The 14,989-nt window shown below is 36.6% G+C and overlaps 2 protein-coding genes across 3 annotated transcripts; one reads left to right on the top strand and one right to left on the bottom strand.

Annotated features, from left to right (window-relative positions):
• Positions 1-21: 21 nt before the first annotated feature.
• LOC122004853 (poly(A)-specific ribonuclease PARN-like) lies at positions 22-4,192 on the bottom strand. Of its 2 annotated transcripts, XM_042559677.1 has the most exons (8): positions 3,811-4,192; positions 3,098-3,228; positions 2,835-3,020; positions 2,647-2,759; positions 2,112-2,228; positions 1,912-2,026; positions 1,323-1,538; positions 22-1,068 (listed from the first exon to the last, which is right to left on the bottom strand). In XM_042559677.1, exons 1-8 carry the CDS (start codon positions 4,113-4,115, stop codon positions 425-427), a joined length of 1,827 nt encoding a protein of 608 aa, XP_042415611.1. In that variant the 5' UTR covers positions 4,116-4,192; the 3' UTR covers positions 22-424. The 2 variants fall into 2 exon arrangements, with proteins under 2 accessions (XP_042415611.1, XP_042415612.1); XM_042559678.1 differs by lacking the exon at positions 1,323-1,538.
• A 295-nt stretch (positions 4,193-4,487) lies between these two features.
• Positions 4,488-14,957, top strand: LOC122004852 (ALBINO3-like protein 2, chloroplastic). Its single transcript, XM_042559676.1, has 14 exons — positions 4,488-5,006; positions 5,309-5,415; positions 7,284-7,411; positions 7,709-7,780; positions 8,682-8,783; positions 9,419-9,478; positions 9,661-9,726; positions 12,196-12,243; positions 13,610-13,774; positions 13,863-13,918; positions 14,027-14,144; positions 14,231-14,299; positions 14,391-14,500; positions 14,605-14,957. Exons 1-14 carry the CDS (start codon positions 4,510-4,512, stop codon positions 14,711-14,713), a joined length of 1,707 nt encoding a protein of 568 aa, XP_042415610.1. The 5' UTR covers positions 4,488-4,509; the 3' UTR covers positions 14,714-14,957.
• The last annotated feature ends 32 nt before the right edge of the window (positions 14,958-14,989 follow it).

The following is a 14,989-nucleotide window of genomic DNA, read 5'->3' as shown; positions in this document are numbered from 1 at the left end:
TGTCTGTTTATATGATGTAGCTCTGGTGAAGTTGATTTTTTTCCTAAGATTATTTTGATTGGCAATTTATATAACTTGTGTCCGATTCCTGTAATCACATACATACTCATGAAATTGAAAAAGTTATTTGAAGGTACCAAAGTGCTTGTAACAAACCAATTTCAGCAAAAAGCTTCCATTGCCTTCCAGCGTAAAACAGCATTTTCTTGATCCAGATTTTGTGTAGCAGCAAAAGAAGTCAGCATGTAGCATCTTCCCCGAAGGGCAACCGTTAACAGAACTTGAGCAGCTCCGGGTTGATTGCCAGCTTCAGCATAACTTAGTTTAGCTACTATCAATTTTCACTGTTTCAGCATTGTTTATTATACTCTTTGACAATCTGTTTGAAATTTTCATTGCTTGCACTTCTCATTCCTAAAAATCTCTAAAGGTCACTTAGATCGATCGCATACTCACTTGTCCAGGAAACCTCGGATGCATCTTTCTCAGAAAAAGTTGAAATACCGCCTGCTGGATCCGACATTACATTCTCCAATGAATCGGATAAGTTTGCGTCCCAAAGGCCTAATCTGCAAACTTTCTTGTAACATTGATATCCTGCTGCTTTCAGCCCCTCTGATTTCATTTTTGATAAACCATCTGAACAGAACATTGCCGATGCCATTGACTCTAGTAAAACCTGTGCGGATCCTGCTCTGTAAAAGACAATAACTGCACAACTCTTATCCATGAACCGCAACTCAAAGTCTTCCTTAAACACATCGTGAGCTTCTCGTAGACTATGTTTTAGCTCCTTGGCAGTCAAATGACCATATCCCCACAAAAACACCAAGTCATTGGTATTGGTAGCCCTGACATTTTCCTTTGTGAAACTAGGGTCTTCCTCATCAGATTCTTGTATCGTAGTATGGCTGGGATATAAGATATTTAAATAATCTTCAATGGCCTTTATGTATTGTTCTTCGACAATTCCATTGGGAAATAGTTTTAGTAGTGTGCAAAGGATGGCAAACAAATGAGTTATCCGTAGAACATTATTTCCATGGGCTTTAGTGGTACAACCTTCATCTGAGAAATTTAGGAAAGAAGGATAAAATGTTAACTTTGGGGATCGAATGGATTGCAGATCAGAAAAACAGAGAAATAGAGCACCAGTTAATGGGCTACATAGAACAGTCAATCTAGCAGGTACAATATGTCAGATTTTATACATGAAATTCATGAAGAAGAACAAACCAATGAAGAATAACTAATGGTTGATCAGGTTGTACAAAGAAATGCGGAATTGTCTATGGGATGGCAGAGAAGAAAATTTAACGTACCTTCTGCAGGAAGTTCAATATCAATGGGCACAGAAAATTGTCTCTTTAAATAACTTAGAGCATAAGGCAGACTCTTTGCTTTTCTTAAAGCACCAATTTCCTTGGACAAATGATTGATATCAAGTATATTGGTAAACACCAACCTCAAGGAACACATAAATTCACTGAATGTCAAAGGAAGAGGAGCAACAAATTTTGAATGAATAGAAGTGAAATCTGCATGATGGTACCATTAATATCAGTATCAGTATCAGCTAAGAATGACAAATGAAGAACATGATTGACACCAAATTTTGAATGATGGCACATAAATTCACTGAATGTCAAAGGAAGAGGAGCAACAAATTTTGAATGAATAGAAGTGAAATCTGCATGATGGTACCATTAATATCAGTATCAGTATCAGCTAAGAATGACAAATGAAGACCATGATTGACACCAAATTTTGAATGATGGCACATAAATTCACTGAATGTCAAAGGAAGAGGAGCAACAAATTTTGAATGAATAGAAGTGAAATCTGCATGATGGTACCATTAATATCAGTATCAGCTAAGAATGACAAATGAAGAACATGATTGACACCCACCATGTAGGCAGTTATAACCAATAATTGGCTTATTGGAACTGGAGATGACATCAATCACTTCACGAAATCCACGTACCTTCAAGTTGTGCTCATCTTCAAGAATTTGGATCTCACTCTGGAATAGTGCATGGACCAGTAAGGGTCGTGGATAAATAGAAATAGAAATAAAAGATGATTAAACTATTTCCAAATAGAACAACCATGAGAATACTCTTATCCTCCTCTGAAGAAGTAAGCACCACATGTACAGCCCTAGGCTGCCCAGATTTATCAGGAATCACCAGAGGTACAATATGATCAGAAATACGACTGATGGTCTGCAAGCAATGGTAGGAAAACATGAATGCAAGTGCAGAAGAACAAATATTCTACATTCTCTAAAAACATAAATATTCAAGTTCAATTAGTTTCCTAGGAGTCTTAAGCTACATAGAAAACAAAAGATGATCAAGACTACTCATGATCAAGACTACTCTGCATCGCTTATGCTAAGTTCACTATTATGGTGTGTTCTCCAAAATAAAAATAAAAAAATGACACAGTATAAGATGATTGGAGGCTTTAGTTTAAACTTTTCTTTCGAGTTATTGGGCCCAAAGGCAACAAAGACAGGCTGGATAGCCAAGAGTTGGGAACATTGTTAAAACCACTCCTTCATAAGATAGTCAAAGAAATTAACCATGGGTAAGTAGTACAACAACAACTAAAATTATTTTTTACTAATCAAGATTACACCTGCAATACTAATTGAACTTGACGATCACTGCAGACATCAATCCTCATGGAAGGTCTTGTGCCATATAGGTCAGTTCCCAGTATAAGCTTTCGGAGGGACATCAAAAGTTCTCCTGTGCAAATATCAATAGGGTAAACATACTAATAAGCCCTTTAACTGAAAAAAAAAATCATGCTACTGAACTAACCGTCATCAGTTTTGCTGTTTGAATTTTTACTAGTACTCAACCAGAGCTCAATTCTTGATTTAGTTCTGGACATAAAAATCGAATCAACAACTGAAGTGGTTGAACAGGAATTCGGTGTTTGGATATGAGGAGAACGATTTCTTTCTTTATCCATAGATTCCTGTACCCTGGATGAGTATGAAATACCTGGAAAAAGAGTAGTTGATCAATCTATTGATAGTAAAATATATTGTCAGCCTCTATAGTCTCCGCAGTGAACTTACCATCATATATGCAGGCATTAAAATCAAACCCCTCATGAGCCATAGAGGTTAGAAATGAAGTTTGACAAGAGAAGCTATAGGAAGGCATGCCCAAATTTAGTCGATCTCTAGGAAATAAATTGAAATTGAACCTGTAACCACATATAGCATAATTTCACAACTGTCAAGCATCAGAGCAAAAAACTTAGCATAAAGGTTTGCAGTTGTTGTTTAACATGGAAAAAAAAAAGTGGAGGCAAAAGAAAAGATAACTAGCACTAGGAAGAACAACTGAATTTAGACTCTCTTGGTCATCTACGATCATCATTTTAGGAGTAAGCTTTCAGGTGGGTTAGGATGCATTATCTAGTGTTGAGGTAAATAAAAATGAATTCTGTGCAAAACATTAATATGTTCGAGAGATACAATTACAATATGAATGTGTAAAGGTCGCAACAAGATTTTTTTTTAATAAAATTAATTTAAGCTCTTCCAACCATAGGCAGCTATAATCAACAATGCTAAGATAAACAAAAGTTCATGGATAAAGATAAGCAATCGTATTCTACTTAATTCTAACAGAAATGAGATAAATTTGATGATTTCAATTCGAAACCCCATCCTGAACAAAACATAGCATCATATATTGAGGCAGTAAATTGAAATGTAAAGTGGAAAATATCCACGATAATATATTTTTAAAGGTGTAAAAAAAGAGAGAATGATGTGCGTACGGGAAGGCGATGACTTTGGAGCCTTTGAGGCTGAAGGGGCAGACAGCAAACTGGAGGATCTCGTAGGACTCGGCTGCGAGCTTGGCCTTGAGGTAGGCGATCTCAGGAGTGTCCATGGGGAGGACGCGACGCCAAGGGTGGCGGCTGGAGGCAGAGGCACAATCGCCTGTCTTGCGGCAGGAGACTGCTACGAAGTCCGCCTGGTCGACGTGGGCTCTGAGCTGCTTCAGTGCGTCGGCGAAGTTTGAATTGGTGACCTGCTTCACCGCGTCGGCCAAGCGCTGCCTCCCGCCGCTCGCGGCCATGCCTACCACTTGTCAGAAATCCAAAGCGACCTCCCAGTCGAGTGACGGCGCGACGGTGCCCTCGTTCCCGTTGTAATAGGGAGGTTTTAGAGTATAAGATGGTTTTGCTTTTTACAAAAACACACTCTATTTATCATTGTTTTGATTTTTTTCTCAGATTTAAATTTTATTTTACACTCAAACTTTTACTGATCTTGAAAATCTCTTTTATTATTATTATTAAATTAAATTTTAATTTTATATTTTTATCTCAATTTAATGTGTTATAATCTCATTATTTTGGCCGATATATTGGTAATTTTAAAATTATGAAGAGTATTTGTGAAAAGAAGTAAATTGCAAGGGGTACAATCCATAAAATGCCGTTGCGTGCGAAGAAAGTCCGGTTTGCCCGATGGGTCTCTCGACCAAGCTTCTCCGCCGCCTCCACTCTCGTCCTCTCGCCTCCGTTCTTAGTAGCTCTTCTCGCAACTCTCCTCTGCTTTTCTCCAATCGTAACTCCGCCCCTATATTCTCTACTCCTACACTGCTTATCCCTTTCCGTTCCTTCTCCTGGTTCTCCTCGAAACCGCCATCCGATGATGGCCACGTTGGCGGCGGAGGACCTGGAGAGATGGACGGAGAGTTTCTGATCCGGAATTCATCGTCTTTATCCGACTTCAAACTCGCATCCGGAGCCGGAGGGATCGCGGCGGACGTCTCGGTCGCGAGCTCGGGGTCGGAGTTCAATGTTGCGGGTAACTTTCAGTCTGGAGCGGAGCCATCGAGTCTTGCACTTGATGGATCGGGGATTCTGGAGGAGGTTTCTGGAAACGAGAGCGTTTGGTATTATCCGGTACTGGCGGTTATCTCAGCGCTTGATGGATATCATGAATTCAGTGGTCTGCCATGGTAATATATCCAAAATGTTCTCTTTTTTCCCCCTCCTGACAAACCTGTGCTGTGTGTTTTATGATAGAAAAGTCATCTCAGCGCTTTAACTTTGTTTCCCCTTGTTTGTGTAATCGGATTTACAAGGATATCCTGCTCTCGGAAAGATAGAATGCTGAATGCATTTGTTTTACATTAAGTTGTTTTGCATTCTCTATACTTTTCATTGACAATCTTCACGGAACTATTTCTCAAGTTAAATGAACTAGTCTTCTAAGTCTAATATATTTCCATGTTGTTTAACCTTGTATACACCACTACAGGTGGGCGATAATCTCCACATCCACATTGGCTCTTCGGTTGTCTCTATTTCCTGTGCTTATTTGTCAGTTACGGAAAGCTGAAGTAATTTCTTCATTTATGCCTAAATGTAAGAACTTTTTTTTTTTTTTTTTGGCTAGAGCAGATTATTATATTGACTGAGATATCTGCATGCATATAACTGAGCAGATGTGATTTTGACATGGTATGATGAAAATGATATTCTTGATGCCATGTAATGAAAGGTAACAGAAAACTACTAGGTGGCAGTTGGATGACAAAAGTGAATGAGATTCACATTATATGAATCACACTCTAAATCCACCAGATGAACTACACAGTGTGATCCATCTCTAGAATTGTTGAACTAGAGAGAAAATGATTAGCATGGACCAAAGGCAGTAATGGGTTCACCATTCACATTAACCATACAATTAGGAAGTATCATCATAAGGAGAGACAGTTCTCCAACTCTGAAATAAAGCTAGTCTGAAGTAACGTCATCAAATTTCTTTGGAAGCATGGGCCTTTCCCCCACATCTTGAGTATGTGAATCACCTGTCTAACCTTTTCGAGGGATATTGTGGCTTATAAACCATATCAATCTCATCAAAGAGTTTTACCCTTGAATGTGTTGACCCCATCATTTTGACGAAAATAAATATTAATGAAAAGGGAAAAAGTTATATAGAGTTAAATCTAGCATTTGATTGATCTGATTGCTTAGAATCCTAAACTTTTGGTGAGTGGTGGAAGGAATATACCATTGAGTGGACAAAGGAGTGTAGATTTTAGTTGACTTTTTAAGAAGGAAAATAAATCATGCTATGTTCGAATGAAATCCAGGTTTTAGCATGAGAAGCCTGCTACAATATGATTGTAAGTAGAGCATAAACTTTTTTTTCTTTAATTTAAGCTTGGTACTTGAATGCTCGATGCAAGCTAATATAGGAAATAAGAAGTGCACTTTTTCATTCATATTTTACTTCAATAATTAACTGACTGTTAATAGAGGTAATGCATGTAAGTTCCAATACCTGGTACCAGATTGTTGGGGATGTTGCATACTTGCATAGACCCATACTAAGTGTTTGTATTGGATAGTAGTGGAACACATGCACGAGTCCTACTAAGGACCGCTGTTGATGAAAAACTGTGATTCTAAACCACAAATTAAAAAGTAAACTAATGATCACTCATACAAAGACAACATACTAATCCAATGTTTCGGTTCACTATTCAGTGACACCATTCTACTGGTAATTGGGGGTGATTGACTAGGGTTAACATTATCTTATCCAGTCGTTTGCTTCTTTTTTCACTTGAAACTGGGCTGGCATGTATACTATACGCTCCATTAATTGTTGCTGTCATCATGTGCTGATGGGCAATTCTTTGTTTTTATGTATATAGATTTAGAATCTATGCCCAGATGAGACATCAGTAATTAAGAGCCTTGCACCACCATTTCTCTGAAAGGCCATTCTGAATTCTCGGAGATTGAGGCACCAGTCCCACCATTTTTCAATAATGTCGCTGAATAGTTCATGCAATCTCATAGAGAAAAAGGCAAACATGTAATGGAACATGTTAGGAAACTTAGGGATCTCATCATTCTAGAATACAGTATGTTTGGATCTATTATTGTTCCTTTTGTTTATATATGTGGAATAAGTATTTCCACACTAATCTTAGCAAATGTTGACCAAATAGAAATTCTCTTTTGATGATTTAAAATGTTTTTATCCTGAATTTACCTATTTATTTAAAATTGTTCTTTGATAAGATTTGTGAATGGACTCAGTCAACTTTTTTGCTTTTGCTAGTTTGATCAGAACACTCCATTCCTGATGTGTTTGGGAGTAAATATGACCAATTTAACTATTTTGTTCACTTCAATGTTTTCTTTCTTGGGTACATAAATGGTAGCTGGTATGTTTCGCTATTGTTTTCTGATTATTTGTTCATTTTTATAAGTGCCTCCTCCATTTCCACCACCTCTATCAGGAAGGGGTTTTGGGGAGCAATATTTACTCTTTCAGAAGAAAAGAAAAGAACTTGGATGCCCTTCATACTTGTGGAACTTTTTATTCTTGACGGTACAGGTAATGTCTGAGAGTTGCTGATTGTATTCGTAATGCATTTAATTTTTTTTGTAAAATTCCTTATGTACAATAAAATGTGCAAATCAGTTTGTCTAACTTAATACAAAGCAAATGAAATAGACAGTGCCTTTTTTCTTCTTTTTATAAAACCTATAGATGTTTGCCAATTATTTGGGTACCATGTAATATGGTGAATCAGTTTAATGTTGTAATAGTTTATAGACAACTAAGTATTTATATTGTTTTTTGAGTCATTCACTTATCTCCTGTATTTTTGCTTGACTTTGCTGTTTTCAGGTTCCTTGCTTTTTATTGTGGATGACAAGTATCCGGAGAATGTGCCTTGATGGTCACCCTGGGTTTGATACAGTACATACATGAATCTTCATTTATAGTTGTTTTAACTGTATATTCCAGAATCTTAGCCATTGTCAATCTCAATAGCACTATTTTGTTTGCATTTATACATTTTCATTGTATTTGACTGTTCAGTTATAAAATGATATTAAAATGTAAAAATTCCATGAGTGATTGTTCTGAGAGGAGCTGGCTGTTTAGTAATTCCTTTTGAAACGGATAGGAATTCCTCTTCTTGGATCATGACTTTATGTGTCAATGTTGCAAATTTCAAACAAATATGTTAAGAATATAAATATATAAATTTGTCCATTTTTCTAGTAGTTGGAGTTGTTGGGATAAGTGACTGGCCAATCAAATTAAACATGGTGGCAAAAGGTGATTCACTCATGTCAGCCAATACGGAAGAAGTAAATCACGGGTGGCTACTAGCCTTGGGCAGTTGAATAGTGCATAGGGGAGCCAATCAAATTAAACATGGTTCGATAGCAGGAGGTACCTATTCGAAAAAAATGTCATCCATTCATATGTTGGGCTTGGCCAACGAAGTGTATTATATCCACTCACCTATGAAGGGGGTTGTGAATTTAGATATATAAATTGGTCTCTTTCTTGATAGTTCGAGCTTCAAAACTTTTCAAAATAAAGATAAATAACTCTTCAGCCTGGTTTCTCTTATTAATAGCACCATAATCATGTTCAGTTTTGAAGATTTTTTTTTTTGTCAAATATGAGCACTGTTTTAATGCTTGTTAATCTGTCTGTATCTTTTCCTTTTATTCTTTGTAGCATGTTATATATGTAAACAAGAATGAGAAGTACATAAATTTCTTCCCATGAAATTTTCAAGTGCCCGTAGTGCTCTTCTCATTTTAATTATGATTGTTCTATTAAGAAATTTTTACTTTACCAGGGTGGAGCATTGTGGTTCCTCAATTTGACTGATATTCCAAGTGGAATTTTAGGTTCTGTGTTTCCAATCTTAATTTCTGGACTGCATTATGTCAATGTTCAGGTACTGGTATCAATGGTTTTTATATTTTTCATATTATCATTGTCATCTTGTGATTTGGCAAGCATCTTGTAATTTCCAGACTGCATTTTTTTTTACCTGGTGGCCGATGGGAAACAGGATTAGTCGGCATAAGCTGGATACCTGGTGCCAATTAAAAAAATAAGAAATTTATGGATACACATACTGTATAATTGAGCCTTTACATTGTAGCTAAAAGGAAATATGAAACAATAGCTCAAATATTAACTGTTATTCCTACAATTGAATTTATCATTCAAGATGGAATTTGGAGTCTTCTATGTTATCTGAACTGAAATAAGTCTTACTAGACTGTACGTGCATGAATTTATGGCACAGTGCATATGAAGTTGCAAGCACTGTCTTCTACCTTTCTCAGTTTTTATTGCATTTTACTATGTTTATTGCATCAAATCCATGATAGTAGATTCTTAGTATCAAGCTATCCTAATTCCTGACTTATGTAGGAATTAAATTGTCTGACTGGAAATACTTTCTGTACTGATTTTTAGTTCTCATTCTCTAGAAACATAATGATCTTTTGCTTATCTTTTACTGAACTTTTATTTTCTAAATTCCAAGCTTAAATGGTGATCTTGTTTCCTTTTTCCCCTCAGATTTCTTTCCAGAATATCAATGCTGCGAACTTAAAAGGCATTTTAGGATTTTTGACTAAAGTAAGTGTCCAAAAGATTTACTTCTTAGTTTCCATAGTGCTATCAGAATTAAGTGTTGAAATTTTGTGCACTCTATTTATTTTGCAGCTGAACTAGGACATTGTATTGTACAACTTTGGAGTAGTTATGTTGCATATGTTTGTAGTATGATATAATTGATTTTGGTTTTATTCTTGGTGCAGTACTACAAGTTGTATCTCAATATCTTGGCTGCCCCTTTACTTCTTATTGCATTCCATGTTCCTCAGGTTGGTTACTGCTTTTATGTGGCCAGGTTCCTATGTTTATCAATAATGCACATCTTGTGTCTTATGTAGGAAACAGTTAAAGCCATTTCACTGAGTCTCTATCTTGGAATAGAGATGGTTGCAATTCAAGATTGTCTTTTGTTTATGCATTTTAAGAAATTTTGGATTTATATGAGAGGTTATGGATTGAAAAATCTGGTCATGTGTTGCTTGATCTTCTTAAACAAATTTGTTTCTCTTTCATTTGTGCTATGATATGAAATCAACTGGCTTCTAGAACATTCCTGGTCACTGATTATAGGGAATTACTACGTCAAAAATACATGACATTATTTGGTTGTTTATCCAACAGACTCATAAGTATATAATTTAGTAGAAACAAATAAAGCAGACTCTAAGAAGACCATATCTGTCTAGCTGAAGGCATATTGCAACATAGGAAATTAGCATAGATACTTCTGCATGCAAGAATGGTTATGAAAGCTTCACTTGATGAGTGTAAGAGATAATTTGCCTCTACCAAATGATAAGAGATATAAAAGGTAGAAGTATGTAGAGAACATCACGAGGGGAAAAAATGGTAAAGGCAATTTGACCATAAAAATTAAAGAAAGCACTTGATTTATGAAGTAGCATGCACTGAGATAACATCATTCCAGAATTTATGAGGAATTCCCATATGAACTAATAATGTACTATTTATCAACCAAATGCCTTTTTTTCATTTCAGTTATGTTCGTGTGATAATTGAATAAGAAGAGCCATGTCATTCTAGACTAGTCATGATGAAGGTAATAATGTATTTAAAACTAAATTTTGAAGAATGTACTGAGTAGAAGGGTGTAAAGACACATTTTATATATTTTTAGGAAATGAAGGTCCGACATGTTTACCTAATTAGCAAGACTTGCACTCTAAACTCTAAGTAGACAAACTGAAAACCATTTTTTGTTGATTTTGTAGACTAGGATGGTTCAAATGACCATGGATTTAGCAAGGAGAAGATACTAGGGCAGATGTGTGTTTAGTCATTGCCAACTAATATAATCCTCCAGACTCATGTTCTGCACTGATCATTTTTCCAGTCTTTAAATCCTGAATGAAAAGGAAATTAGCAGCAGTAAAGGTTACTAAAATGTTTAGTGATATCATGACTTTTCTTATGCTTATAGATAATAATTTGGAAACAAATTTAGGCATATGGAAGACAAAAAGAAAGTGGTAAAGGAAAGATAAAAGTGACTTGGTCAACATCCTTAGAGATGAGAGTGACCCATAGGACGAGATGGTTGTGTAAAACTACAGAATAGAAGTGTTTGATCCAGTAGTTTGTGTTGTGCAAGCAGTAAAATTATCTTCATGAACGAATGATGAGATAGACTTGCGTAATCCATCCTTAAAGATCCACCACTTATGGAATTCTAGATGCTCCTCAGCAGATAAATGAATGGTAGAGTGCCTACTGCCAAGAATACAATCTTTGGCGATATTCTTAGATTGATTCATTCCTCAGGCCCATATAGTCACTGAATTAAGTTGTTGACGAAGCTCATGAATGGCTACTTTGTGGTTGCAATTGGAGTACCAGCGAGCTTCTATAATGTGTTTGATTCTGAGTTGGCTGTTATTACCCTGTGGTCAAAGACCTTTCTAGCATGAACTAGAACTGTCATATAACTTTGTGCTAGAACAAGAATGGGCTTGCTGCAACTGAGGGACAGTCTATCTGACAGCAGCATGGTCGTTCAGAGAAATAGAGGAACTACTATCTGCTTCCAGATATGGAAAGAAGCTGAAGATATCTTCATGCTACCACAGATCCATAGTAGAAGTTGCTTCCTTTGATTGGCTGGCACTGATGCATATCAGGCTGCAGATGCAGAAGAATCAGGAGACCTACTGTTTCTACATATAACTTCAAGGAATGAAACATAGAAAAAGGGCTGCTGGATGTGCTCAATTGCAGGGTAGACATAAACAATTTCTAGAAGAAATCAAAACACCATGTCAGCACAAATCAAAGGACTGAATCCTAGATTTCACTGCAGTGAGATAAGAGGACAGGAACAGCCAAAGAGGAAGAATCACACGGACCAAACCATGAGAACAGCATGGCCCAGGAGACAGAACTGCGAACCAGTGAGATTGAGATTGACGAATGGTGAGTCAGCAAGACTGAAGGATTGCATGGTGGTTAGATGAAGCAGAATTTCAGGTCACTATCTTCGGGTTGATACCATGTTAAAGTGGGGAACATTCATACAGATTACTATTATTATTCCTTTTACATTTACAACCTTTAGGTTGGTATATTTACAATTGAGCTCTATTCTATTTACAATTTGAATCTCAACAACCTGTATCTTTTATACTGATCCCTTGGTTTGGTCTTTGTTTGTTTTTTCTTAGTTCTAATGCCCTAAAGTCTCTGTCATGATTGCCCTAATCACTCCCTTGTTTGGATTGCAGGGTAGTTTGGTCTATTGGGCGACTAACAGCTCACTGACGTTATTACAGGTTTCTGTCATTTTTTTATTAGTTCTAGTCAAATTGTTGAAAGACAACTATAGTTGCAGATCTTAGCTATTCTGATCGACTAATTGGATTTTGTTAAAAGTTAAAACTCATCATTCTACTTAACCAACAAATCATTCTATAATGACACTTTTATTTTTTATTTTTGAAAATCATTCCAATTTCTTGACTATACACAACAATAAGTGGATAGTTTGTTGTTTGGGAATTGGCAGTAATTAGTTTGCAGTTAATGCTTATAGAGGATAATTTTTGGGTAATTAACTGGCTCTTATATGTAGTGATGATTATGGATTAGTTCGTATTTGGATCTTCCTTTATTTTACCTCTCTCCATTTCCTTTCCTCATAGTTCTGAATCAATTTGTATCAGAGCTAGTCTTCTTTTGTCTCCTCCCTTAGTTTGGTTCTGTATCAAGTGATATCAGAGCTGAATTATTCTCTCCTTTTTCCCTTGATTTCCTTCTACCCTTGTCCTTCTCTCGTCTTGTCTTTTCAGTTCTTTTCTCCTCGGTAATTGTTCCATGCTTTCCACACTGAATTACTCAATGGCCCACGACAGTCAAGTCGTTCCCCTTCATTAATACTAATCCCCATTTCCCCTTCTCATTATCATAGACACTGTTCAACTAAAATCTACAACATTGTGCACGTACTTGCAGTGCTCACCTGACCTCATAACCAATTCATAGTAACATTATTGTTCATGTGGAAACAATCATTGTAGCAAAAGGTGATTACGCTCATCTCAGGTGCCCTTCACAGGTCATCCCTAGGTTATGTGAAGGAAGATAAATCATGGGGTCAGCTTATAGTTGACCGCCAAGTTGGCTAGGGGTTGGAAGGAGTTTTTTTTTCCTGAGGGCATGTGCCTGCCGGCAATTGATCTCTTGTCCCATTGTAGCAAGTCTATCACTCTCTAATCAATTGGGCATATCGTGGGGACTCCATGTGGAAACAATCATGCTTCTACGGTTCTACCCTAGGTAGCCCCCTCTAACTTTGTATGGCATTAATCAATTAGAATATTACAAATAAGTTGCTGATATTGTAACTATTGATATTTTTGGTCCATAATAGTTGCCACTACCTGCTTCACAGCATTTCTGAAACAAGAGTCACCCCCTTCATATCTCAGCTGATTGTTAATATTTCCGTTGTATTCATTCGCAGATGAAACTCCCAGCAAATTTCTAGTCTGGGAACAACTACTATATTTCTCTGAAACATAACCTTTGTCTGAGTACATATAAGTTTTTAGTTGGATATCTTGTGCTGCCCGTGTCTTTATATGCAAAATCCTCAAAAACTTCTGTCAAGTCCTCATGCATGAAACTTGAATGCTGCAGCAATTATCCCTTCGAAACCCATATATTCGCAAGAAATTTGGGTTGCAAGATATTAGACGTCCTGTGAAGAAACACATTTCTTCTGAGAATGTATTACCCGATGAAAACATTCACTTGGAGATTCAAGTCCCTATGGATAGTCTTCCACCTCAAAAACTACTTGACGTAAGTAAATTATATAATACCCTACTGTAGGTTGAATTAGACAGCAATTTCCCATTTATTACTTTTTTATGCTTGGCGTATCTTATAGCTCGCCCTTGAAGAAATGGCATCAGGGCATAATGACAAAGCTATTTCAATGTTGGAGTAGGTGAACTATGTTGGTTGAGTTCTTTCAATTTTATTTTCCTCCCCACTTTTCTTCTAAAATCATGAAGTATCTAACTAATTTTCTTCCTATACATTTAATAAAAGAACGGCAATTGAAAAGGACCCTGAGTTGGTTAGGGCATTGATTGCAATGGGTCAAATTCTATGCTCCCAAAGTTCTTTTCTTGCAGCAGCAAAACATTTTGAAGATGCAATCCGAAAGGTATTTTAATCGCTTCTTGTAATCATATCAAATAAAGCACAAATTTTCTTAATCTTTCTAAATGAGAAGTCATTACAAACCAATAGATCGACAAACAAGAAGATTCACTTTTAGTCCTGGCAATTTTTGGTGCTGGAGTTTCACATCTTTGGCAGGTAAAAGCAAAGGCGGTGACAATGCAGTTCTTTGAAAACTGGGTGTTTAATGAATGCATAAATTATATACTAGTGTTTCTTATTGGTCTAGGGAAACAAGTCAGTAGGAATCAAATACTTGAGAAAAATAGCAGAACTCAAAGAGCCAGAGGATCCTATGGACAAAGCCTGTTACCACAAGGGTCTGGTAATATTAGGCAGGTGAGTATACAAGAGTGGGTTTCTTTACCGTATAAGATCCTTTCCCATATTGTATCAACTTCATAATCCAGCTTCTGAGATTGTGATCTCATCATCCCTTGCAGCACTTTGATGGGTGAAGGTGAAAAGTCTGAAGCTGTCAAGTATTTGCGAATTGCAGCAACTTATGATCCCGCTGTTAGCGCTTATATCAAAGAGTGCGAAGAGGGATGAGATCTCCTGAAGCGATTGATTGGTTCTTCCTGATTGTTCTCTCAAGGTATTTGAACTTTTAGACAATCTAGTTCATGCTATAGAGGAAGTGGGTGCAACGTCCAGTTATGTCCACTTCAATAATGCTGGAGAAGTTTTGGGGGAAAAAAAGGGGGGTCAAATTTATAATTTGTTAGTATTTCATCCATATTTATTTATCACAATTCTACGTGAAATTAGATCAGTGAATTTTGTATTCGGTGCCTGTCCTAATCTCCTGACTAATAATGAAGATAT

Source organism: Zingiber officinale, chromosome 7B, assembly GCF_018446385.1.
Source record: "Zingiber officinale cultivar Zhangliang chromosome 7B, Zo_v1.1, whole genome shotgun sequence".
Classification (NCBI taxonomy): Eukaryota; Viridiplantae; Streptophyta; class Magnoliopsida; order Zingiberales; family Zingiberaceae; genus Zingiber; species Zingiber officinale.
The sequence above is the reverse complement of the archived record's forward strand: the minus strand, read 5'-3'. Positions and strand labels throughout refer to the sequence as shown.